Raw genomic sequence first — 27,607 nt, forward strand, 5'->3', positions numbered from 1 at the left:
AAAACTGTAACATAACACAGAGAACAAATGCATGCTAGTCTTTTTTTTTTTATCCATTAACCACATGATAAAAACAAATCAATAGGACAAAGTAAGGTCATTATAGTAGTATGAATATAGCCTTAGGCTGTCCATAACAGGTTTGTAACTGGTAAGTCCTCAGTGTCTGAAGGAGTTTGTCCACAGCCCCTCCCCCAAGACAATACTGAAGAACACCTTTTAAAAGGAGCCCCTACTTCTACCTCTTTAGTTTTGTTTCCTGCCCAGTCTGATCTCCAAAACTGCTACACGGCTGGAGTGGAATCCCCAGTGTGTTGCGGTTGGGGAGGCTGTGCAGGGACCTCTCCAGGGGGCCCCAAACACTTCCCCCACCATTTGTAGGGGAATCCTGGTGGGGAGGGGAATTCTCTTCCGCCCCTATAATTACAGGAGAGATGGCGGCTGACCAGTCTCCGGGTACTGGTGGATGGACTAAAGGAGATGTAGCTTTGGACCAAATATGCAAATTGAAATGGCATTTTCACTGCTACAGCCTGCAGTAGGCGTTACGCTATCCTGTGAGTATTATGTCTGCTACTGGAGCTCTCTAGATCCTCAGATTCTGCTGCTACCCCTGCCCTGGTTAGTCCCTTCTCTGGGTTATATTGGGAAAATGTGATTTTGTCACCCCCAAAAAAATCACATAAAACTCAATTTTGTTCCAGAAACCTAGGCACCCATATTATTTGTGCCGTAGGCTACTAGTCCAAGTTTGGTTAATTGATAAAGAAAAAGGTCTGCAGTAAATGGGTTAGAAGCAGGGTATAACAACAGAGCACACAAAGACTTGCTCCAGACGAATCTTTCTTTGTAGAGGAAAAGGAGAAGTGACTCAGCACCTCCAACCAGGAAAACCACTATATACAGTACACAAAGCATCCAGTATTATTACCAGAGTATGATCATTGTACTTCCTCCACACATAGCACATATGATATGCAACCAGCACTTATGTTCTTACTCCAGGCAACGCTTCAAGAACAGAGCTACACCCAGCGAAGGGTATGTGAGCAGGACTCCTATACAATGTGTGTGTCATTTTTCAAAAGAAACGCAGATGTTAGTAAGAAATAGTGAAATCTGTATTCAGTGCTTTTTCAGTCAATTCCATGGCAGCAGAGTACTGTGTGTCTATGCACCAGGTCTGCAGGGTGAGGGAGACAGCAATGACATACTAACTTTATACACAGCCAAGGTCAGGTGCACATATTTTGGCAGGAATGTGTCTGCCTCCCACATTTTTTGGAAATCTCACATAGAAACAATGGAAACATGGAAACAATAGATTTTCACAACAATTATCTCCAAACCCGGTATGTACATCAGCAACAGAATCGTGGAGTAAACTGATCATTTATCAAAATGTCACTCATTTGTATCCAATTTTGTATAAATCGATAGTCCAAGTTAATATATCAAACAAAAAAAAAAACAAAAAAAAAACAAAAAAAAAAAAAGAAGCAGATCATAGTAAGTTGTGTATCTCACCAATAGGTTTTAGCAATATCAACAATGTTTAGTACTAAAGAAGAGGAGTTGGGCCACATACACACAAATGGGTACAAAGGGAATGTGATCCCTTGCGCCCGCCAGTCATCGGCATGTAAGACTTAAATACCTTAAGATATCATCTGATATCACAAGCTGCAGCAGCCTGATGTAAATGTACACAACCTCATACATTGCAGAGTCATTAGTCATCGAAAAGGGAGGTACAACCCATTATATGGGCAGTTTCATGAGAGGGAATATACAAACAGAAAGACTAGAATGATCATCATTCCAAAGTTTACAAATGAACACATTATTTGCAAATACTTGGAATTCCAGATGTGTGGCTAAAGGAGGTCAGCCTCAACTACAAGGTCAAAGAGACAGAACTAGTAGGTTATCAAAGGAGTCTAATAAAGGCCTATGCTTAGGCCTCAGCCACAATGGCTTTGTAGTTTCAGCACCCAGAACACATCCCCACAGGAACTCTGTGACCCATAATATACACATGAAAACTAAAAGAGGAGTGATCCACTGTACTCCGTATCTCTACAATGGATAAAACACCAATGCAGAATTTACAAAATCTCCTTGAAAGTCATGCGAAAAACAGCAGGGAAAAGGAGTGAAGTTTAAAGCCTGCAGGGAGAGCATCACTTTAGATGCCTTCATCTTCCGTTCCTACAAACATACTGTTGGAGTCATATGAAAGATAAGAATATCACATTTCAGATAGCACCAGGCTTGCAGTTTTGGGATCTACATAACCAGAAATATAAAGACATAGGCGAGAATTGGATTTTTATTTGCAGCCAAATGCTACAGAACTTAAGAAACAGACAGTAGGGGACGGGCAGTGAGCTGCAGATAAAAATCCAAATCCCACCAATGTCCATTTGTCCAGTTCTGTAGATCATTGAACCACAAGCCTGATGCAATCTGAAAGATAAGCATGAGTTGTATGGAAATTACCAAAGGGGGTTCCTAGGAAGAGTTCACCAGCGCATATGCAAAATCGGCTTCTCTCTACACCCAATACCACCAGATTTATCCCAGAAATCTCCTGTACACAGCTACATATCCAGTAGTATTTGGAAGGAACCTCGATTTTAAGCAAACAAAAAACCAAAAGCACTTGTTTCCTAATTTGGACAGACATGTCAGGAGATGTGAGCATCAATCCTTGCAAATGCATAATTGTTACACACAATCTAACACTGGGCGTGAAGAGGTGGTACCAACCATTCAACACCCAGCAAGTATGGATCACCATAGACGAGTATGCCTGAGCAACGTGCAGCCCCAGAGAAGTGAATGGAAGGTAAGCTGCTTTAGATACTCAATTCTCCCAAATATTTGGGGGTCCCAGTTACCAGTGTGGGAACTCTTGGCACATGTCCTTTGATAGAATTGTAAGATAAGTGATCTTCTGATGACTGGTGCCTTTACCTCCTTACACATCAGTGCATAGATTGCAACCCCCCACCAGTGTATGGGCAGGGTCCCCCCGGTGCCACAGTGTAGCCCAGGGCAGTGTCCCCCGGTGGCACAGGGCAGTGTCCAGGGCAGTCACACCCCACCCGGTGCAGCTCTCACCGTGACAGCAGAGCCGCCGCCTGGCAGCACAGTGCTCCCTCCTCCCCGGGCAGCAGAACCTTCGTCACTTCTCGTCTTCCAGCCCGATGTCACAGCGCTGCCCACCGCTACCTCCGCTCTAGTCTCTGCAGCAGACGACATAGCCCCTCCGCCTAGCAGCGTCCAGGGGTCTCCCCCACTTGTGCCTGGGCTCCGCACCACATTCAGGACCGGAAGGCTTTTCTACTACGAGCTGTCACACCACACGTTACTCCATGAACAGCGACACCGGTCCCACACGACGATCACAGCGCTTACCGGCTGATACCGAGCACACCGGAAGCTGTTAGGCAATACACGGCAGCTGTGTGATACACATCCCGGCGAGAAGAACCCGCCCACATCACCACTAATAACCAATCGGCAAGCGCTGCGATTGTGACCAATGGTGGCGTGTGTATGAAAATGCAGTTCAGGTATAAAACACGTTGTCTGATTGGTGGAGAGCCTGCCCGGCAGGTTGCAGGGTTTGGGTCTACTGCTGGTAGTCACCAGTGAGAAGTGTCATAGGTGAAGGTTACAGGCAGCACGTGAACTGTGACTGAACTTGTAATAACTAGGATAAGTCTAATGTCTACATATGAATATGTAACAAGCAACTCAACACAGGGAAAGGCTTATTCACATTACATTATTCATATCTCCCAACTTATGTGATGGAGAAAAGGGGTGTAAGGGGCAATGCTGTAAGTCATGTCCCTGATACCACACCTTCATATTCCCACACTGTGTATATTACCCCCTTCCTGAAACAACTCACCATGTAAAATGCCCCTTTTCCCATTTAAAAGCCCCCAAGGCAACAACAAATATATACTGCCAGAAAGAAAAAAAACTAGTTACAATCGCTCACTATTATCTAGCACCTACCGTCCAGAGGCCTCAGAGAGACGGAACACAAGAAGGATTGAGCGCTCAATGTCTTCACATTCTTTTATTCGATAAATTGGTGTCATGAGGGGTCACCCTGTTCTGTTGCTGCTCTCCAGAAGGGATGGTAAGGGGTGGTGCACCCCAACGGGAAATAAGTCCAGAGAGTCGGGGTCACCAGTGAACAGTTTCCTTCTTTACTAAATAAATTCAGATGCAAAGAATAGGACTGAATGCTCCAATCTCCATTCTACACTGAGGAAAGGCCTGGAATAACTATCCCTCTCTTTCTCAGAAGCCTGTTATCCTGGTCACAGGCTAGGAGCCCAGGGTCTATGGCAGAGTATCCCCTTCTCAGCTTCTTCTGTTTGTTCAGGTGGACTGGCAATCTTCTTCTCCCAACCCTGTTCCTTAACTGCAAGACGCCATGTCTGTAAGCTTTGCCGGATCTTTGTGCCTCATAGCCTAAGAGAAAGCTTCCAAGCGATTATTCCTGCGTTCCTGTTTATTCCTGCGTTCCTGTGTGTTCCTGCGTTCCTGTGTATTCCTGTGTGTTCCCGCTCCTGAGTCCTGTGTTGCCGTGTTACCCGAGTTCCTCCGTGTTGCTGTGTTCCTTTTGCCTGTGTTCCCGTTCCCACCTGCCTGGACCTCCCGTTGCTGACCCCGGACTTGGACTTGACGTTGCATCTCTGCCGCCTGCCCTGACCCTGTGCCTGGACCTGACTACGAGATTGTCATCCGCTAAGGTACCTCGACCACGGCTGCCACCGCGGGCTGGTCGCACCTGTGGAACGACCTGGTGGTATCCTGCTGCAGCAAGTCCAACCTGCTTTGCGGCGGGCTCTGGTGAAAACCAGGTGCCGCTTGGGCTCTGGTCCCAGGTGTCGGCTAGTTCCATCTCCCGTGGTGGTCCAGAGGATCCACTGATCCTGACACAAAGTCACATCAACTTTACAATTTCAGAGGGACTGGAGTGGCTTTGCTTTTTTTTAAAAACTCGCAATTCATGAATTCTGCCTTGCACTGGCCGCCAAAATGATAGATTTGATGGTTAGTGCTCTAATGTTTGTATGGCATGAAATGCTTATCGCAGCAACCTTTTTGCAGCCAAAAAAGTTGCAGACTCTCAATTATAAATCTCTCCCTGAGAAAACTCACTTGCATATAACAAGCCTATGACATCCTCTACTCTGCACTGCCGAAGGGAGGGGGAATGAGGGACATGAACTGCCTTGCATGAATAGCACACACCCTTGGGACTCGCTGCTCCTTCTGGCTGCTTAGCAGGTAGTCTTACAAAGTAAGTGAAAATCTGTTGACAGGTTAATTTTAACCGGAATATAAGGCGCAACAGTCCGATGCGCCTTATATATGTAATAATTCCATATATAAGGCGCATCGGACTATAAGGCGCAGGGTCGGGGGCGTGGCAGAGGTCCGGGGGCGGAGCGGAGACCCGACGGGACGCGCCGGGACGCGACGCCGAGAAGAGACACGGAACGCGGGGAAGGTGAGGGGGAGGTGGAGAATGGAATACTTACATAGGTCCCCGCTACCGGAGACAGCAGATCTCCAGCGGGAACTGCAGACCACGCGGCAGAAGTTGTTCGTGCCGCGTGGTCTGCAGTTCCCGCTGGAGATCTGCTGTCTCCGGTAGCGGGGACCTATGTAAGTAGGGTCCGCTGCCCTCATATAGGGCGCACCGGACTATAAGGCGCACTTTGGATTTCCAAGGAAATCCAAGGCTTTTAAGTGCGCCTTATAGTCCGGAAAATACGGTACTTGTTTTGGGTTGCCATAGTCTGAAAGTCTTTTGAGTGGGGAATTTATCAAAAATGAATCAAAAATAACCACTAACGTAATGTATAAGTTATAAAAACATCTAACAACTTCAGCCCCTGGTAAATCAATATAGTAATACAACGCACAGGCATGTAGGCTCCAGAGGTACCACCTGGAGACTACAGTACTAGCCATAATAGGCATAGCTTACTAGAGGGCATTGTCACTGCTGGTACTGGAGAACGCTGGGAGGTCACTATATACACCTTGCGCGTTTCACACCTGGTGCTGTGTAAGGAGGGTTGAAGTTGTGTACATCCCAATACTCATATGTCTACGGCTCTATCATATAGTAAAACTGTCACTCAGTGGTGATTTAGTTACACCTCAGCCTAACTGAAGCTTTTGTGTTGTTTTCCTTATGAAACAGTAAAATATGTTCCTGACATACTCTGATGTTCCCACACCATAGATGACATGATACAAAGTGCACGCTGAAGTGCATTGAACTTCTTTCTGCTTTACAGCTCTGTTTGCACAAAGTAAGCCGACAGGAGGAGGAAGAAGCAGGACAGCTGTGGGGGAAGAGGAAAGGTGAGTACAGATTATTTATTTTTATTTAGCAAAGGAGGGGTCATAAGAAGGGGGGCAGAATAAGAAGGGTAGCAGAGAGGAGGGCATAATAAGGAAGGGGAGCAGAAAGGGGGAGCACAGTAAGAAGGGGACATCATAAGGAAAGGGGAGCAGACAGAGGAAGCACAATAAGAAGGGGAGCAGAGACTGGGGAACTATAAGAGGGGGTGCACAATAAAAAGGGGAACAGAGAGCGGGGCATAATCCGGGCTGGGAGCACAAAGTGGGGCTCAATAGGAGGGGGAGCAGAGAGGGGGTATAATAAGGGGGTCACATGAAAGGGGAGGGGGGAGCAGAGACTGGTTCATAATAAGAGGAGAAGCAGAGAAAGGGACCACAATAGGAGGGGAGAGTGAATGGGGAATTATACATGGTGAGAATACTCTATCAAAATATAAGTAACAGTTATTCCTGGTGGTTAAAACCATAGTGGTAAATAGTGGACAAATATCTGGATCGAAACTATTTAACCATTTCCCAACTTGATTAAAAAGTGGCACCATCCAAAAAATGGTAGAAATTAAAAACTCAGCTTGTCCAACAAAAAATGAAACATTACACAAGTCTGTACAGTATGAATAAGTTATTGACGACAGAATATGGCTAAGCAAAGACATTTTTATGTAATTATTTTAAATCTCTTAAAACATATACCGGTATGTGGGATACAAAGAATGAAGTAGAGGTGTCATCCACAGTAAAAGCCGTGAAAATGGAGCCCACAAGAAAATGGCGCAAATGTGGGTTTTTTTGTAAATTTTTTCCTTCTTCCCAGTTGAAGCCATGGAATATAAAATACCACTACTAGGAAGTACAATTTGTTAAACAGAATATAATCCCTCTTATAGCTTTGTATATGGAAATTGTAAAAAATTATGGATTTTTTAAGGCGGGGAGCAAAAAAAACATAATGGAAAATGGAAAAGATTAGGGGTTAAAATAATTGCTGAGTGGACTGATCCATTAAAAATAATTAGATTTAGTGAAGTTGTGTGATGTTTATTCAAAAAAGGATATCACAAGTCTATTTTAAACTTTTGAGCGCTGCTTGTCCTAAGAAATCATATCTGTTTTCCCTCAAGTTGCTTTGGTTTAACAATGCAGTTCTTGGCTACCTAGATTCTAGGTCCTAGAATATACATGTGACATAAACAGCCCCTGCCTGTGTGAATAAAGCTTTATCCTTTGTCTGCTCCTCTTATAGAAGATGCTTGTGCTAGGATAAGAGAGGCAGCTACACAAAGAAGAATTCAGCATTTTACACTGCCAGCAGGCGAAATACTCATTTTACCGTATGTGACTTTTATTTCCATGTAATCAAATGTTGCTCCCAATTCTTCTTATGTTAACAGTGATGTCATATGTAAGCCATTACTTTCATTGCCATAGTAACTTGGCATCATGAGGAGAGCTGACTACACCTACATACAGCATCTTGAAGAGTTTGCACACAAAGCTCCCTGGCAACTCTTGGAAACTGAAATATCCTTAAAGGGGTTATGCAAAAATATATTGAGGCTAGCTCTAGTGACTCTGTACAGACAATGTGCTCATGGCTGCTCATTCCTACATTATTCTTTATAAATATTGCTTGATCAGTTACCCAGCTTTCTATTCTTCTATATTGCTCAAGTCTCTCAACATTGTTAAAGGAAACCTACCATTTCAAATGGTAGGGGTAAGCTGTCAATACCGAGCACCAGCTCAGGGTGAGCTGGTGCCGGTGCTTACTTTTGTTAGTGTTATTAACCGCTGTATCGCGGTTTTAACACTTTATAAAGTTTATAGCAGAAGCTGCTTCGGCGCTGCCTACATAGGAAATGCCGGAGACGTTGCGCGTGCACGGTCGCTGCCGAAGCAGCTACTGCTATAAGCTTTAAAAAGTGTTAAAACTGCGATACAGCGGTTAATAACACTAACGAAAGTAAGCACCGGCACCAGCTCACCCTGAGCTGGTGCTCGGTATTTACAGCTTACCCCTACCATTTGAAATTGTAGGTTTCCTTTAAGAACCCTGCTTCCTGACATCTTCCGGTACAAGGCATTGGTTCGGTTCCTCATATGGAATTTGTGGTTCTGTTCTAGACACCATAAAAAGGCTGACCTTGAGCTGGAGAGGGTACAACAAGTAGCCCCACAAAGTATAAGGGGTATGGAGGGTCTCCGTTATAAGGAAAGATTAAATGAATTCCATTTACCATATATACTCGAGTATAAGCCTAGTTTTTCAGCACAAAATTTGTGCTAAAAAAACCTAACTCGGCTTATACTCGAGTCACCTAAAATAATAAAGTCAAAACTCACCTTTCTGACGTCACCCGTAGGTCCTCTTCTGTCTGAGACAGTCTGGGACAGAAGAGGACCTACGGGTGAGGTCGGAAAGGCGAGTACAGTCTTATTTATTTTTCCTACTACAGGGGCTGGGCAGGCTGTATACTAAGGGGGCTGGGCAGGCTGTATGCTACGGGGGCTGGGCAGGCTGTATGCTACGGGGGCTGGGCGGGCTGTATGCTATGGGGGCTGGGCGGGCTGTATGCTACGGGGGCTGGGCAGGCTGTACGCTACAGGGGCTGGGCAGGCTGTATGCTACAGTGGCTGGCAGACTATATACTGGGAGGCTGTGACCAATGCATTTTCCACCCTCGGCTTATACTCGAGTCAATAGGTTTTTCCAGTTTTTTGTGTTGACATTAGGGGTCTCGGCTTATACTCGGGTCGGCTTATACTCGAGTATATACGGGTATTTAGTATCGAAAAGAGATTATTAAGAGGGTACATGATTGATTTATAAATATATGAATGGTACAAACGAAATATATAGTGGAAAATTGTTCCAGGCTAAATTACATAAGAAGGCAAGGGGACACTGCGTCTGGAAAAAACAAGGTTTAATCACCAGAAGCGATTTATGGTTATGTTATAATATAGAATTGCAATGTCTGTCAGTACTGACCATTTTTAGCTTCTCAATATAAAAGAAAAATATTTCAATTATAACAGCTAGAAAATGTCCCCTCATGTATGATATCCTTTCTAGCATTGCATCTTCGATATTAAAACTCACCCATTTACCTATTAAAAAAATCATGTAACCCTAAACCTAAAGATATATGCAAATAAGTGACCCATGACCCGTGAATAAACGGCAGACGGTCGTGAACCGGTTAAATTGTGAGCTGCAGATAAAGATCCAATTCCTGACTATGATAAGCACTTCTGAAATCCTCCAGCCTCTAAATGTGACTCATCTTAGACATATGACTTTTGGACATTTTTATAGATAAATGGAAGAGTTATAACATAAAAGAAAGATCTTGCTCCATCCCCTTGTATTTGCAAAGAATATAATACACCCCCTTAACGGCACCCATGTAACATAACCTTGCTTTCTTGTGGCCACTGTGGCACCCTTTCTTCTCTTTCCCTCTCACATTGTGGCCCCCTCTCCTCCTGCCCACATACTGTGGCCCACTAACCTTGTGCGATACTAAGGACCTAAGGATCCTCCCCCCACATTGTGGCCCCTCTCCTCCTTTCCCTCACATTGTGGCCCCTATCCTTCCTGTCACATTGTGGCCCCTTTACTTATCCCTCTCACATTGAGGTCACTCTCCTCATCCCCCTCCTTATATTGTGGTTCCTTTCTTCCTCCCTTTCACATTGTGGCCCCTTTATTCTCCCCCTCACATTGAGGCCACTCTCCTCTCCCCTCACATTGTGGCCCATTTATTCCTCCCACTCACATTGTGGCCCCTTTCCCTGTCACATTATGGAAACTGTCCTTCAAATTATGCCCACAAAACTAAATTTTCATATTTTCATAAACTGTCATTGGAAAGCATTGCCCCTACCCTTCATTGTTCCTTTACATGCCTGTAAACTTAAACAATCCTAAAGCTGTATGCAAATGACCTGAGAGAGGTCCAATGAGTCATTATCATATTCACACAGCCTGAACACATGACTGACAGCCTGTATAATGAAGTGAAACTCCTCTATGTGCTTCCTGGTGCTGGCGCCCCCAGCAGCCTGTGTGTGGATGAGATGCTCCGATACACATGACTGACAGCCTGTATAATGATGTGACACTCCTGGTGCTGGCTCCTCCATTTGCTTCCTGGTGCTGGCGCCCCCAGCAGCCTGTGTGTGTATGAGATGCTCCGATACACATGACTGACAGCCTGTATAATGATGTGACACTCCTGGTGCTGGCTCCTCCATTTGCTTCCTGGTGCTGGCGCCCCCAGCAGCCTGTGTGTGTATGAGATACTCATTTACACATGACTGACAGATGTATAATGATATGACACTCCTGTTGTTGGCTCAGTGATGTGTCGTTCGTGAACGAGTCAGGTCTTTTATGCCAATGGCTCACTTAACCCCGCTCCTAACCGGCTTACCAGAACCCTTTTGACCCGATACAATTGGGTTAAAAGTGATGTGAACTGGGGTGACTGGCTGGACTGCAGCTCCCTATTACACATTGAATAGGGAGCCATTTAAGAGCCAGAATAGCCGGCTCTTCTAATGAGCGGAGCCTAATGTGCCAGATCACTAAGAAGAGCCTTAATTCCCATCACTAATTGGCTCTCTACGTGCTTCCTGGTGCTGGTGGCCTCACCCCTTGCAGCCAATGTGTACATGAGATACACCTAAACACATAACTGACAGGGTTAATCCATGTCACCCTTTACATATAACTATCTTCGAAATGAGTCTAGAATATTATAAAGTCATCTATTTTTACGTTGGAAGTCACCTTGTGTGACATTTTCAGGAAATTGACTTGTTGGATATGCCTGTCCATAGGTCTTTATTACTCTTTGTAGACCATTACCTTCAATGGAACCTGATTCAAGTACTCTTGGATATCAGGAACCTTGTCTACATTATATGTGTAGTGAGCCAGTCACTTTTATTACACATACACATAGTATCTCCTCTCCTCGGTGCTGTGCTGAATACCTCCTGGATGCTGGAGCATAGCGGTTCACCCACATACTATATGGAGAACCTAAGTAAGTAAGTTTAATATACTTGCATATCAGGATACCACCCTTGGATGTTCCATCAGTACTATCAAGTAAGTGTATCCACTACTTTTCTGCAATAAAAACATTGCTACCTTTGGCTGCATCATAGATGTCGGACTTACAACGCTGCCAACACAGAACAATCAGCGTCTTATCTGCAAGTTATTTTTTTAAGGGTATTATGAAATAACATAATAGGATCATTTATTCCTTTTGCAAATGCTGGACCTTGCTCTCATTTTGTACTGGATACTTTCAGAAATTACAGTGGATATCTGAAATGTTGAGAATGTCGCTTTATACTAATGATAATAACAAATACTGAACAAAGTTGAAGTTACTCAAGTTTTTAATGTTTAGTTTTATGTTTAGTAACTGTTGTTTTTAGCGTGAAGACCGTGCCCTGACTATATATAATCATTTGTTTCTATTTCTACATCACCTATTTTTTGTGTTTTTATGAATATGTTTTTGTTTTATTTTTGATGCATTGTCACTACAATAAACTGCAATCTTAAATTATATATTTTCTATATATCCTGCCTCTCAGTAAGATCATTAGTGTAGGATAAAACTTTACAAGTACCAATACATCTCTTTACATTTCTTACTGCACAACATTCATTCATGTAATACCCAGGATAGTATTTGAGCACAGTTTAGTTTTTATCCTCTTATGTGAGGCCCCTTCACATAGTTTTCTTAGTACCGTAATATGCATTCCTTACCTTGTGGCAGCTATTTCTGCTAACATTTTGCTTTCATCCTGTACCATCCTAGTGATGGGGCATTCATAAATGAGCCAGGTCTAAGAGCCAGCTCTTACACATGAACAACAGGGCTCTTCCCTGAGAGTGGAATCGTGCAGTCTTGCCCCAATCCTATAACCACCTTTTTAACCCAAAAATTAAGTGTGGATGGGTGATTGAAAATAATTTCTTTAGCAATTACCTAGGGAGCTATTCAGGAGCCAGAAGTGTGGACTCTTTTTAGTGAGTCAAATTATTCAGATTACTAAGCAGAGGCAAATTGCCCACCACTATCTCAGCCCCTTCTGCTCTCCACTCTGGTAGCCAAGAAATATTAGTCTTTATGACTGAGGATGGTCTTCTGTGTGAAACGCGTCAACTTTGCATTCCTGTGCACACAACCCTATTTTTTCTTGATATGGAATAAAAGCTTTAATGTTTTTAACAGATTTGCTGGAGAAACCCCTCTTTTCTTGATGCCTGCATTGCCAAGAAATATCCATAGAGTAAAACAGGATATGTAGACTACAGACTGCAGGGTCCACAAGGGGTGAGGGGTTTGGGCTATGCAGTGTGCTTTTCCATCACTGCACAGTGATTACAGGAAGCAGCTCCATCATTTTGGCTTTGTCCTGTCTACACTCCGCTCTTGTGTTCCCAACACACTGCACCTTCTGCCTGGAGCTGCACAGAATATAATCCATGAACCGACTGCGCAAACCACCTCCTTCTCTCTACAAGACTATAGTTGGGTCAATGAAGAAAATGGAGGAGAATCAGAAAAGCAGTCTAATACACAGGATGAAAATGATTTACTTCTGTATATGCTCTGAGATGATTCAGCCTGAGATTATGGGGCTCATTTTCTAAGGGTTGCGCTACTCACTCGCCGGACTTTGCTCTTTTTTAGGAGATTGCACGGCTCAGACAGGTATTTAACAAGTGTCTGCGCTGGGATTGTGTCGCACGCAATAGTTTTTTGTCCCAGCTGCGCTGGCTTCCTTTCGACACAAATTCGGACTGAGCATGGGATTTAACTTTCACATTTTGTCGCAAGACAATGCACTTACATGCAACAGGAAGAAAAAGGTGATCTCTGTCGGACCTCAGCGGGGAAGCCACACATGCAGGATATTGGGCTCACGATCTTAGTTAATCATGGCAGAGTACATTATGGTTGGACAGTGCACTTTCGGTGAACTCTGCGTACAGGGTAAGTAAATGTACCAATATGTCCAGATTGGCTGGGCTGCTAGTAATAGTGCATGCGTGGAGAGCTCAGCATTATGGAAAGCGAGGCACAGCTGCTCCCTTGTCCGGGAAGTGCCCATCTACTTCAAGAGAAGCTGGAGAGAATTTTACCAAATTTTTACTAAAAGGGCTGATAAATATACCAGGATGGATTTCGGCAAGGAAGAAGCCAGCAGCATGATAATGGTATCTTTGGAATTGCTGTCAAAAGCTCTCGCTGGCCATGATAACCTTGTTATCAGCTCTATTAGCTTCTATTTATCACTAGTAAGTTTGAGAATTACAGTTACAGAATATGATGAAACCTGATATCCACAAAAATAAGAACATACTACCAACTACTGGCAAAGTTTATCACTACATACAGATTCAGTTTAATAGATTTGTGTAGATATCTTCAACCTATAGTACGTCTGTAATGCTAGAGAGTATAAAGATACATTTCATAATGTCATATGACCATAACCTTTTTGCAATTTTGCAATTACCTAGGGAGCTATTCAGGAGCCAGAGGTGAAGACTCTTTTTAGTGAGCCGAGTCAAATTATCCAGATTACTAAACAGATTAGACAGGTGTAAAATGTGCCCGATGTGCCCTTTGATGTTGGGTGATAAATCTGCTTTCAGGCTACACACCAGGGATGTGGAGTCAGAGTCGTGGAGTGGGTAACCATTTTGGTGGATTAATTGTCATGATAAATTGGACCCAACTCCACATACACATAATAAATTATAAAAATGATGACTTTTTAAAATGTCTGTTCTGTTCCTGATATAAGGATGTGGGCCTGGGGTGAACATTGGTTATTGGTTTAAGCGTATTGTCATACTGCTCAACTTTAAGAGGACCGCATCAGTAACCACCACAATGAAGCACAAAATGACACCCAAGAAATTATAAATACCACAGTACAACAATAAATACCACCCCAGAAACCAAATACTGCATTCAAAGCAAACAGTAATAGTGGAGAACCCAGAGCATATAATAATAGTACTGGAGATGCCAGAGCAGACAACGATAATTAACAGAGAACCCCCCCAGAGTGGACAATAATAATAATGGAAACCCTCAGAGTAGAGTATAATCTCCTCCCTACTCCAAATTGCAGCTTCTTCTCTCCTCCATGTGCAGTTCTGTCTCCCCTGTTGGTTGAATGCTCCCGCATCAGAACCCAAAGTAGGGTTGCACCAGGAAAGGTAGAGGACCCTGGAGCAGTACACTACAGTTGACAAATACTTACCATTCCTCTCCTCTCCTGCTCCCCTTTACCGTCCTTACCACGATGCATACAACCAGTGTCAGTAGCCAGGACCTGGCGCCAGATTTCACATGCACAGTCCAACAGAATTGTGTCACACGCTCTATGCAAAGGGTGCACTAAAAAAAGTGGTGCACTCTGTCTGAGCTGGGCAGGGGGCACCAGATTCATTAAGAACGAGAGCCAGAAATCCAGAATCTGGCGCATGCTGCACACTACACAGGCAAACTGCACATAGTACACACTACACTTTTCTTAGTCAGCCCTAACTGGATTTGCCACTTTTTCACAGAAAAAGAATTTCAGAAAAGAGGTACTTTTTACTGCCTACAGCAGATTAGGAACCAAGTGACGTAAAGCAATACTACAGGATCAAAGTACCCTTTATTTCAGGAGCTATGGGTAAAATTACATATCAGCAAGTATTAGGTGAGGGTATCTATCTTTTAGGCTTTGTCTGAAACACTGTTGCCATCTCAAAAGCTGTAGTATATATGTAGCTTATTATAGAAGATCATCGTCTCAGAAGTTAATTGTTGTAATCATATTTACAATTTTATTTTGTGATAAGTTAAAAAGTTATCAACTCAGAAATTCTCATTTGGGAATATAACTTTTTGATCCAACATGTTCTTTTTTTAATTCAGCTCAGTGTTCAGCACTATAGACAGCACATCAAAAAGATGTGACTCACTGGGGCACATTTACTCACTCGGTCCTGCGGAGTTCACGAAAGTGCATTGTCCGACAATCATGCACTCTGCCACGATTCACTAAGATTGTGCGCCCGATATCCTGCATGTGTCCCTTCCCCACTCATGTCTGACAGAGTTCACCATCTTCTTCCCGGTGCAAGTAAGTGCATTGCCTTGCGACACAATTTGAAATTTAAATCCCGCGCTCAGTCTGAATCAGTCGGATCATCCGAAGGCAACCCCCCCTATTTGTGTCGCATGAAAGCCAGCGCATCTGCGCCACAATCCGATCGCATGCGACACAGTCCCAGCGCAAAGCCCTGTTAAATACCTTTCAAGGCTGCGCAAAGCCCGAAAACCATGAACAGTCCGACAAAAGTGCGATCCGCGACCCTTAGTAAATAAGCCCCACTGTTGTTGTTTCTGTGTTGATAACTTTTGCAGTACATTAGATCTCAATCTTTGGGGAAAATCTGGAATTTTGACCCTGTGCAGTGTCAAAATGGCTCAACTTTGATAGCAAAAAAATTGTGGAATTCCTACACCACCTCCATACAGATTACAATCTTTGCATTTAATTTTTTACACAACATGCGGATATAGACAACAATGTGAAAATAAAACTTAGGAAAAAAACTTTTTAAAGCCCATAACAGCCCTTTTTCTGGCCAAATCTTATATACAGGCAGCCCCCGGGTTACGCACAAGATAGGTTCCTTGTGTTTGTACCTAGGTTGAATTTTGGCCCAGTGACAAATGGATTTATAAAATTTTTTGCTGTTATTTACTAAAGTAAAATATCCAGAGAGCTTCATCAAAGATTACAGTGGGTCCGTCTGTAACTAGGGGTTGTCTGTAAGTCGGGTGTCCTTAAGTAGGGGACCGCCTGTATAAAGCTGAGTTTGTTTGCATGTCCACTAAATGAATCTGCTCTGTTATATTTACAATCAAATTTTGCATAGACGCTCTTTGTGACTCAGGGAACGTCATAGACTAGGTGTTGATTCAAAATTGTAACCCAGTGCTTTCCAAAATACACTTATTAACAACGATATACAGGAGGCATTGTCTGCTGTGGCAGTTAGCAACCAATCAGTTTCTATTTTGCCACAGGTCATTAATATGAGCTCTGAGCTGTGATTGGTTACTATAGGCAATGGGGCATATTTATCAGGAAAACTGCGCCACATTAGAGGTGCAGAGGCCCTGAAATAATTGCAAGTGCTAGCCTAGCGAGCAGGGCATGAAGGGGCGTGGGGGGTTGCGGCCGGGCGAGTGTTTACGCCGCCGGCTGCGTTTATAAACTCTGCATTTGGATTATCTTTTTGTATATAGATAGATATAAAATATTTTGTTGTTAACCCATTCTATTCTGATATAGCTAAGAGCAGTTATTTACCATCCAAGGCAACACCAGGAGCTACAGATAGTTGTTGATAAACCTGGTCCAGCAACAAGGTTTCGTATAGAAATTCATTTTTTTCTTTCCTAATAGACCTGAAGCAGCTACAGATGAGAAGAGCTGTTGGAGAGCAATTAAAGTTTCACACAATCCAAATGTAATAGTTCAGACCTGACACTGATTGTTTTTTCTAACTTGCGCCTCTAGGTCAGTTTATCTTGTGGTTTTTAATTTCACTATGACAACCTCCAGTGTACTTGGAAAAGTATCACCAACCACTATGTCAGCTCATTACATGGAAATGTTTGATCCTAAAAATGAAGTCTGATTTGGAAATCTACTATGGATATTACAGATTTACAGATTTACAGATTTAAGGAAAGTGAAGAAGTGTCTGAAAATGACATTTACTGGCATTTCAAGTTTTATAATCTCACCTGTTATTAAATGGTATTTATGGTCAGTAAATGTTTTTAAGAGTTTAAAGGGAACCTGTCATCAGGATCACACATGTTCATCTATTGACAGGTTCCCAAAGCCTGTTTAATAATTTCCCATTTGCTTTTATACTTAACATTGGTGTTTTTTTTTGTTTTTTTTATTTTTATATTCGCCTATATCCTATTTACAATATGGTTCAGAACCTTATAAACAAACCATAATTTTCCTTCCCCTCCCTCCCTATTACTAACTCTTGCCCTATTCTCTAAGGCAAGTCCCCATCTACCCATTGACCCCCGTAGGTTTTCCATCAAATACCATTGTGTCAGTTTAAAGGGTCAAATTATGTGAAGTCTTTCTTCAGGTTTGAAATGGTGAACAAGGAAGTTTCAACATTTTTTGAATAGGGGACCTGTGAGCTTGGATTTTCATCACTCAGCATCTAATCTTTCTGTATGAAACAATTTTTCATTTGAGAGATGACTCTCTGAACTGATGGAGTTTCTGGCTCTAGCCATTGGAACAGTTTAGGCACATTTGACTCTGTGCCATCTCCTTCCGTGGTTCCTTATTTGTTTCTATATACTCTAGCCATCAGCCTTTTAAAAGCTATCATCTCTCATAAGGAATGATGAAAAATCCGAATGTAATTTGTGCCTTTTGGGCGTGTCTCTGCAAAGTCACAAAGTACTGGTGCGTGGTCTGAGACCACCATGTCTCCGATCTGGATTTCAGTTATCTTTGGGAGTAATGCATGTGATAGGAACATGTAGTCGATTTGCGACCACTTATCGTGAGGGTGCAAATAGTGGGTATACCCTCTATCCTGAGGTTGATGGATATGCTATGCGTCCTTCAAAGCTAGAGGAACCACTGAATTCTCCCACATGTGACCTATTCTGCTGTCTCCCTCCTGATTGTCACTCCCCTCTGCTTCCCCTGCTGTCTTCCTGTTGGTTTATCACTAGGTTAAAGTATCCTTCCACTATCTTCTTGGTCTCATCATCTGAGAGAATTTGTACTTGCAGTGCATCAAAAAATGTCTTTTGTTCAACATTAGGGGCAGAGATGCTATAAATACTGATCACCACCTCAGTGTTTAAAAGTAATTTCACCTGTACCACTCTCCCCTCCTCATCGTGTTCCACACACTGTACCTGGTGCGCAAGGGACCTGTTGAAGATTCATACTCCTGCCTTTCTTTCCACTGCTGGCGAACCATAAACTGATCCCACCCACAACTTACGCATTCAATGGTAGTACTCCTCCCCCAGATGCGTTTCCTGAAGGAGTGCCACATCAATCTTCAAATGTTTCAAGTGGCAAATGACCATCATTCATTTATGTGGGGACCGCAGACCCTTTACATTTCAGGATGCTATCCGACACCACCTTGGGAGGTATATGAAAGTATATGTGGCTGCAGGCATAGCTCATGCAAGGGCCACCGGCCTGCCCGCAGGCACAGCACATACCTGGGCTGCCGGACAGGTCATCTTCCGGCTATTGCCCCCCTCCCCCCACCACACAACGCAGCTTCAGGCCTTAATCTTCTATATTAATGTATATCTAAGTACATATATGTATGCATATTAGTTCATACCTGTATGCTGTATGAACATGTGTAAGAGTATATGTAAGTGTATATATGAGTGTAGAACTTGATGTATATAAGTATATAAATGTGTGTATGGAGCGTATAAATGTGTGCGATTGTATAAACATGCGTGTACAAATATATATTTTTAAGGGTGTATCCTGATGCATGCATCAATAGCGCAAGTGTTTTCATGTTACTATGCGTTTTCCAGCTTTGAAAGCATTTTTCTTCATTGCTGGAAATGTAAGCACCTGTGTTCACACTTCAGTAATGCAGAAAAACGCATTCAAAGCTGACAAACGCATAGAAACATAAATAGGCATGTGTTTTAACAAATTCCCTCAGGGGAAGGGGGCCCCATTCAGAAATCTGCTATGGGGCCCAGACTCTCCTAGTTAAGGCCCTGCTTACAACTCTACTTCCTGCTCCCTTCTACCCCTCCCCTCATCCAAACTTGAGCTCACAGAGATTTGCTTGCAGTACAAGGTTAGCTCACACATGCAAGTGGGGAGGGGGAAGAGGGAGCAGGGAGTAGAGTTGTGAGAGTAGTGTGCAAATATTGACTCTATGGGGAAGATTTATCATTTATCATGTAGCTTCTTGGCGTATAATTGTCAAATGTTTTGCGTAAACATCGTTTTTGCAGGTTTTTTTTGTGATAACGCAACTTGAAAGTCACGCAATGGCGGAAAAAATACACCACAGAGTGTGCAACACCACATTTATCAACTGAGAATTTTCAAAAGAAAGCAAATTTAATCGCAAACGCGGAGGTGGTGTATGTGAATCCATTGCTCAGTTTTGAAGTTTTTGCTCAATTTTATGTTTGAGGTATCTGAGAATTTCCTGTGCAAAAACATCGCAAAGAGGGAGATAATGAGTAGATGTTAAACATCCGTGCGACTGGTGCAGTCTATTGGCATAGAGAACACACAGAAGGCATTTAACGCTGCACATACACCGGACCATAAATCCGACTGGTGGAAACCTGGCAGTCTAACACATGGACAACTGCTCAAAATCCTGCCTAATGGTAACTCTCCCCCTGTGACTCTATGCAAAATTGCTGACAAATAAATTATGGGACCCCATAGCAAAGGTCTGGTCTGCTCCAACCCCCAATATAGATAGATAATATAGATAGATAATTAGATTAAATATATTTATAGACATATTATAACTAGTTTTACCATTACCAATGTATACTGACAAACAGATACTGAACACATACAGGGGCACATTTACTAAGAATGTCTGAAACTTCACTAAAAGTGCTCTACCAACTTTTTTGTGGTGCAACTTTAACATATGGTATGTCTAAATCAACAGTTAAATGTGGCGCACGGTCCGACTGAGCACCGGAACAACCCCTCATTTGTGTCGTGTGGAGGCTGGTGCAGCTGCGCCACAAAAGAGTTGCATGCGACACAGAAGCGGCGCAGACACTTCTTAAATACCTGTGCAAGCAGTTTGCACTAGGAAAAATGTGCACAGTCCACCAGAAAACTGGCACAAAGCCCTTAGTAAATGTGCCCCAATAATGTTTATTAATCAAAACTCTGTATATAGAGACCAATTTTACCAATAATATTTCCTTGGACCGTCTATTTTGCAATCTGTTACTGTTACTACAGCAGGAACAAATACCACATCTACACACCATCTGCAGGACTGGCCGTTTCCCAAATTACACAGCTCAAAGCAATTGCTAGCACCAGTGGCAAACCTTACAAAAGGTTTGTTGTAAAGCTGTGTGCAGGTGACAGAAGACAAATTATGTATTCAATATCAGTGATATGTAATTTTTTCAGATTTATAAACCTTGATGAAAAGCTTCTTCCAATGCTTGAAATAGCAGAGAACAGAAGGACTGCTCAGATTGCTATGTAGTGTCTTAGCTGGATTACTGTAAATCGGCTCAAATTCACATTCAACCCTAGTCTCTGAGAGAGTTGTCAGAGGTAGCCTGAATCAGTTTCACAGTGGGTGTCTCCAGTGTTGGACCCCACAATCAATCACACAAATCTGCCAAAAAAGCCCTTTAACCCCTTCCCACTGCAGCGCTTTTTCGTTTTTGCATTTTCAATTTTCACTCCCCATCTTCTATAACTTTTTTATTTTTCCATGTACAGAGCTGTGTGATGGCTTGTTTTTGGCATAACACATTTCACTTCAAAATGATGGTATTTAATATTCCATCCTCACCGTGTACTGGGAAGCGGTAAAAAAATTCCAAATGCAGTGAAAATGGTAAAAAAACGCATTCCCGCCATTTTCTTGTGGGCTTTGATTTTACGGATTTCATTGTGCGCCCCAAATGACATGTCTACTTTATTCTTTGGGTTGGTAGGATTATGGGGATACCAAATTTGCTAGCACCATTCGCAGATGTTACCGGTAAGCCTTTACAGCAATATGCAGCAAAAACTTCCTGGCTATGGAGAGGGCTCAGCCCGTGAGCCCTCTCCATGCACCCGCACCTAGCGTGTGACGTGCTATTATGTCACACGTTGGTAAGGGGTTAAAGAAGACCTTTCAGCACTTTTACCAAGCCAACTCTTTACCTATTTCAGGCCTTGTTCCACTAATTCTAGCACAGAGGGAAATACAAATTTAAAGGAAAGAAATGTTATTTTTTGCATGATGAAAAGTTATACATTTTTACAATATACTTCCTGTATCAATTCCTCCTGGTTTCCTAGATCTCTCCTTGCTGTCATTCTATAGAAAGCTTCTATATTTACTTCCATTGGTCAGAAAACTGACCATGGTCACACAGGTGCACTGCTCATTAGAATCAGAGAGTAAGCAGAGCTGTGGGTTATAATGAGCAGAGCACCTGTGTGACCATGGTCAGATTCTGCCCACTGGAAGTAAATATAAGCTTTCTATGCAATGACAGCAAGCAGAGATCTAGAAAACCATGAGAAATTGATACAGAAAGTATATAAGAAAATTGTATAATTTTTCATTATACCAACAATAACATTTCTTTCCTTTAAATTGGTATTTCCATCTTAGATACAAATGTCCACAGAAATAATGTAGACAAGTATTTCAACTTATGTCCTGTCTGGTCAGATGGCTGCTAGCCAACACGTAAAGGCAGGGAATGAACAGCTAAATGACCATGCATTCGCATTCACTTCTGTGAAGCATGTTTGGTGAACAGCGAAAACATGGACAATAGTTAAAATTCTTGCAGTCAATAATAAAATATTGTGATAAATCAGTAAAAAGAGCAAGAGGCCTTTTACCTTTGGTATAAATGATCTCCTCATTGAATCATATTAATTGCTTTCTAAATGCCAGATATTAGGATACAAAGCAAGCATGTTTGACCGAGCCTACCACATTTCATCACTATACACAAATGAATTGCTACATTGTATTGATGGGTATTACCTGATCTTCCTGTGCCTCTGCTGATGAGAATGAATTCCTATTCCCACGAAAAGGTAATTGCATAAGATAGGTAAACGCCGGCATATCGACAGACTCTAGTAAATGCAGTTAGGTAATAGGATGAAGCAAATGCCCACTTCTGACCTATATATTAATCCAGTTTTGCTAGCTCATGTAATACTATGTTCTAGCACCACATGTTCATCGCTGCTTTCACTGTGTATATCTCGTGAGGAAACCGGGCTTCAACTGCTCGAAAAAAAACAAGACAATCAGGTTTTGAGTTCTGACAAAGCTCTTATAAGCCATGGGTACGCCTCCTCAGTTTGAAGCTAATGCTTGAATAATTGGATTATTTTAGGAAGCAGCTGTGACAACTCTACTAAATAGAATAGACTAGAATAGATGGCGAATCTATGAGAAATAAATTATCATGATAGAGAGATAGGACTTCTAGGCGACAATCCCTGCACTGAATGAGTGCAAAGGAAAGATGACAAGACAAAGACTGACTAACAACAGATAATAGACAGACAAACGAAGTCAGGCACAATCGGGTCAAATCCAAGTTGATAGTGAGGCACAGAATCAAATAGCAAGAGAATAGTCAAATAAAGGTTGGATAGCAAAGCTATAGCAAGACATACAGAGAAATGTATATTGTACATGTATATTAACTCATGAAGGCTGGAGGCGAGCTTCTGTATATTAATTCACTGAGTTCACTGCTATGGGGCCCACTGAGGCTCTGTCGCCCAGGGACCTACTGAAACCTGACTGAAGGGCTCTCCTAACCCAAACCTCTTATCACTGGAATGAAGTGACATGCTGAGTTCATTCCGGTGATTAAAGGTTCGGGTTGGACTTTTCGGTCATGGCCCAGACTAATGCCAGGAATTGCAACTTGAAAGAACTGTAATTCTGGTCGTTCTGCTCCGGTTCCCGGAGGAAAGACTGATAGTTAATTTTATGTTGCAGTTGGAGGGCACTCTCTTGGGTCATTGTGGATGTCCGATCTCCTCACTCTCTATACAAGAACGAGAAAATTAGACACTGCTACTGGGAATTCAGCAGGCAACTTCTGTCATAATTCTATGATTTGTCAGACTGCAGTAACTTACCAACACTTCGATCGTCAGTAGGGTAGTAATGTAATTGTTCCCCTGAGATGTTGCTCAGACACAGCTGTCCTTGTGATCATGTCACCCTGCGTTTTATCAGGGTGACAGCAGACAGGATGTTCCCATACGTCTCAGTGCCTTAAATCACTGTAGGGGAGTGTCCTGGTGGGTTAAGGGGTTAAAGCTGCCCTACTGATGGGGTTCTTTCACTATTAATCACTCCATTGCAATGTGCCTGCCTGTTACTAGGCAAACATCTCTCCAAATCTCCATTCTTCCCTTAGTCCATTAAATAGGGATTATCGACCATGTACATGCTGGGATACTTCTTTCTTGCAGCAAACACTATGCACTCCAAATGTTATACTATAAAAGGTTCAATATTTTTAAATTATTTTAGCTTAAAGGGTTTTGTAATATGTGTTTAACCCCTTAAGGATGCAGCCAGTTTATAGCAGCTCAGCCCCATTTTTTGGATTCTGTCTTGCGTTGCTTTATATGGTTATAACTTTTGAACACTGTTACTTAGCAAAGCGATTCTGAGATAGTTTTTTTCTGCACATGTTGTACTTCATTTTAGTGGTAAATTTTGGCTGATAAGTTTTGTGTTTATTTACGAAAAAAAGAAAAAATAATGAATTTCTTTGAAAAATTTGCCATTTTCGAAATTCAAAATCATTGCGTTTTCAGGCAGTTAGATTTACCACCTAAATATGTTGCTGAATAACATTTCCCATATGTCTACTTTGCATTTTCATAATTTTTGAAATGTGTGGATAATTTATTTTGATGTCACGATTTTTCAATATCGATTTTTCAGTATTTTCAGAATTGTCTATTTGTAAAATTTTACATATTTAACATCGAAAACCCCCTATATCAGTGGTGGCGAACCTATGGCACGGGTGCCAGTCGGAGCTCTTTCTGTGGGCACCCAGGCCTTCACCCCAATTTAGAGTTTGCCAGATAGGACTCAAGGCTTTCCCCTGTGATCCAATACAGCCCAGGACGTGCCAAGCTCTGTGCTATTTTAAAGCAACATCCTTGGGTGCCAGGACTACAGGAGGAGCAAGAAGGTGTCGATAGAGGTGGATTATCTTTGGAGCTCCTGCTCTGGGTTACCTGATCCTTCCTCTTCAGGGGACCCTGGCGGGAAGCTACAATCCAAATTTCTCCATCATCTTTCTATTGTATTGGTGAACTCAGGACGCCAATTCCATTAAAACCTGTGATACAGCAGGTTCCAATAAGTTACTGCTTAAATTGTCATGTTGGCACTTTGCGACATATAAGTGGGTTTTGGTTGTAGCTTGGGCACTCTGTCTCCAAAAGGTTCACCATCACTGCCCTATATAATCAATCCAGTTTCAAATCTGCACTCCTCAAATCAGAAACCGCTTTTAGGAAGATTGTTAACCCCTTGAAATCTTCATAGTAATTACATCAAAATTGAGGTGAAATTTAGAATTTTGTCGGTAACATGTTACATGTTCATTTAGCCCTGAAATTTACACATTTCCAAAAGATAATTTGTTATGTAATTTCTCCCGAGTACAGAGACCCTCCACATGTGGCTATTGCTTGTTTTATGGGCGCATAGCGAGACGCAGAAGGGAAGGAGCGTCCTGCGGCTGTCAAGATTTAAGTTTCCTCATCGGCCACTTTTGTAGGCTATAAAGTTTTAGCTTTTCTGTTATTAGGACCATGTGAAAAAAATTTTTGTGGGATGAGGCGCTTTTTCCAGTGTTAAAGACTGCCCAATTCGACAGCGGATGTTACATTGGGGTGTCGGCTGTTAGTTGCAGCTGGCACCCTCTTTATCCCGATGCCAGTTCGGCTCAGATCTTTAGCTGATCCGGCATCAGCACTTGTAAAGTGCTGCAGAATATAGTGGCGCTAAATAATTAAATATTATTATTATATATCTGTTAAAAGTTATGCACTGCTTTCTTGATATGTAAAGTGAAGCCTCCTGTCTTTTACATCATCAGCCTGTCCATAAAATGGCTGCGGATGGAGGGTCATAAGGTCCTGACAGGGTGACTGCTCATGGGCAGTTAGAGATTACATGACCCTGTTTAATGATTCTGTCAGAACCTGTCCAGCATAAGGTACATTCACAACTAGATATGGTGCTAGTCAGGATAGGCAAGATCCTACCCTGCGACATTCCTGAGGCATAAGGCCCTGCTTGCAATGGATACACTATACTGATCCCAGTATCTGAAACCTACAAGAAGTAGCTGACTGACCCTTCAAGGTGAAAGATAGAAACTTACAAAAGCCGTAAACAAGCCAAAGTCAGGGAAAGCTGGTTTGTACCAGGAGAAGACTAATAAGAGAGTAGCCACAGGGCCAGAAACTGAAGACTAAACAGCAGAAAAACAAACCCAGTATCGCAGGACTAAATGGGTGGAATTTATTAAAGGAAATCTATCATCAACTTTTAAAACTAGACTAATGAGCCTGAAAGGCTTCCAGAGCCACTCCATGTTGCAGATTCACAGGCTGTTATAGTGTGCAAGAAGCACTCCCCACTCATACTGTGTGCTTAAACTTTCTCTGCTTCAATGACTCAGTAGCCTTTCAGGCTCATTAGTATAATTATAAAAGTTCATTTTAGAAGGGAGATGGCCATGGGTAACAAATATAAGAAGATTACCACAGTCACGGTGCCTGGATCTATAAACAAGTATTCCTGGTTTATCATTCTTGATTTTGATGGTAGATTTAATTTACAATTGGTGCGTTGTGTGTCAATCTTAATAATCGCCGACCCAGCACATGACAACACATTTACTAAAAGGTTTCCACCCTTGTGCAATTAAATATAGGCCAGGTCAGTATACTGGGCCACAACATATCCCACTATAAGCTCATATAGAAGTATACGTTCTCTTGTTAAGCCCTCCCCCTAATAGCAGGTCTGAACATTGGCACTGATTTGCTGCTGTCGATGTTCAGGGTGTCTCCCGGGTGACGTAACTTGGACAATAACATCACTGAGCACCTCGCAGAGCATAAGCTCAGCCAGGGGCGTAACAAGCAGAGGCTGGGCCCCATAGCAGATCTTTGATTGGGGCCCCCTTCTCTTCCCCATACATATTTATACACACACATTTACACAAGCGCAATCATTTTTACACACATGTTTACACATTCATACATTTATACACACATATAGTATATAGACATCAAATTTACATATATACACACACATCCAGTATATACAGCACATACACACAGATATACAGCATATATACACACACATCCAGTATATACAACACATACACGCATATATACACACACATCCAGTATATACAACACATACACACGAATATACAGCATATATACACACACATCCAGTATATACAACACATACACACAGATATACAGCATATATACACACACATCCAGTATATACAACACATACACACAGATATACAGCGTATACACAACACATACACACAGATATACAGCGTATACACACACACACATCCAGTATATACAACACATACACACAGATATACAGCATATATACACACACACATCCAGTATATACAACACATACACACAGATATACAGCATATATACACACACATCCAGTATATACAACACATATACAGCATATATACACACGTATCCAGTATATACAACACATACACACACATCCAGTATATACAACACATACACACAGATATACAGCATATATACACACACATCCAGTATATACAGCATACACACAGACATACGGCATATATACACACACATCCAGTATATACAGCACATACACACAGATATACAGCATATATACACACACATCCAGTATATACAACACATACACACATATATACAGCATATATACAACACATACACACATATATACAGCATATACACACACATCCAGTATATACAACACATACACACAGATATACAGCATATATACACACACATCCAGTATATACAGCACATACACACATATATACAGCATATACAACACATACACACACATCCAGTATATACAGCACATACACACAGATATACAGCATATATACACACACATCCAGTATATACAGCACATACACACAGATATACAGCATATATACACACACATCCAGTATATACAGCACATACACACAGATATACAGCATATATACACACACATCCAGTATATACAGCACATACACACAGATATACA

The 27,607-nt window shown here is 42.2% G+C and overlaps 1 protein-coding gene and 1 long non-coding RNA gene across 4 annotated transcripts in view; one reads left to right on the forward strand and one right to left on the reverse strand.

The window, feature by feature from the left end:
• Nucleotides 1-22,530, reverse strand: part of ATP2C1 (ATPase secretory pathway Ca2+ transporting 1) — an 80,307-nt gene extending 57,777 nt beyond the window's left edge. The window contains exon 1 of one of the 3 annotated variants that reach the window (XM_072153487.1): nt 22,289-22,530. In XM_072153487.1, the coding sequence (XP_072009588.1) occupies nt 22,289-22,372 (84 nt within the window). In that variant the 5' untranslated portion in view covers nt 22,373-22,530. Of the gene's footprint in view, nt 1-3,126; nt 3,507-22,288 lie in introns of those variants that run through there. The other 2 variants (XM_072153486.1, XM_072153488.1) reach the window with 2 other exon arrangements.
• On the forward strand, nt 2,784-8,049 carry LOC140133378 (uncharacterized). Its single transcript, XR_011855882.1, has 3 exons — nt 2,784-2,851; nt 6,345-6,411; nt 7,655-8,049. It is a non-coding gene; the product is annotated as an uncharacterized lncRNA (long non-coding RNA).
• Nucleotides 22,531-27,607: the final 5,077 nt, after the last annotated feature.

Source organism: Engystomops pustulosus, chromosome 5 (assembly GCF_040894005.1).
Source record: "Engystomops pustulosus chromosome 5, aEngPut4.maternal, whole genome shotgun sequence".
Classification (NCBI taxonomy): Eukaryota; Metazoa; Chordata; class Amphibia; order Anura; family Leptodactylidae; genus Engystomops; species Engystomops pustulosus.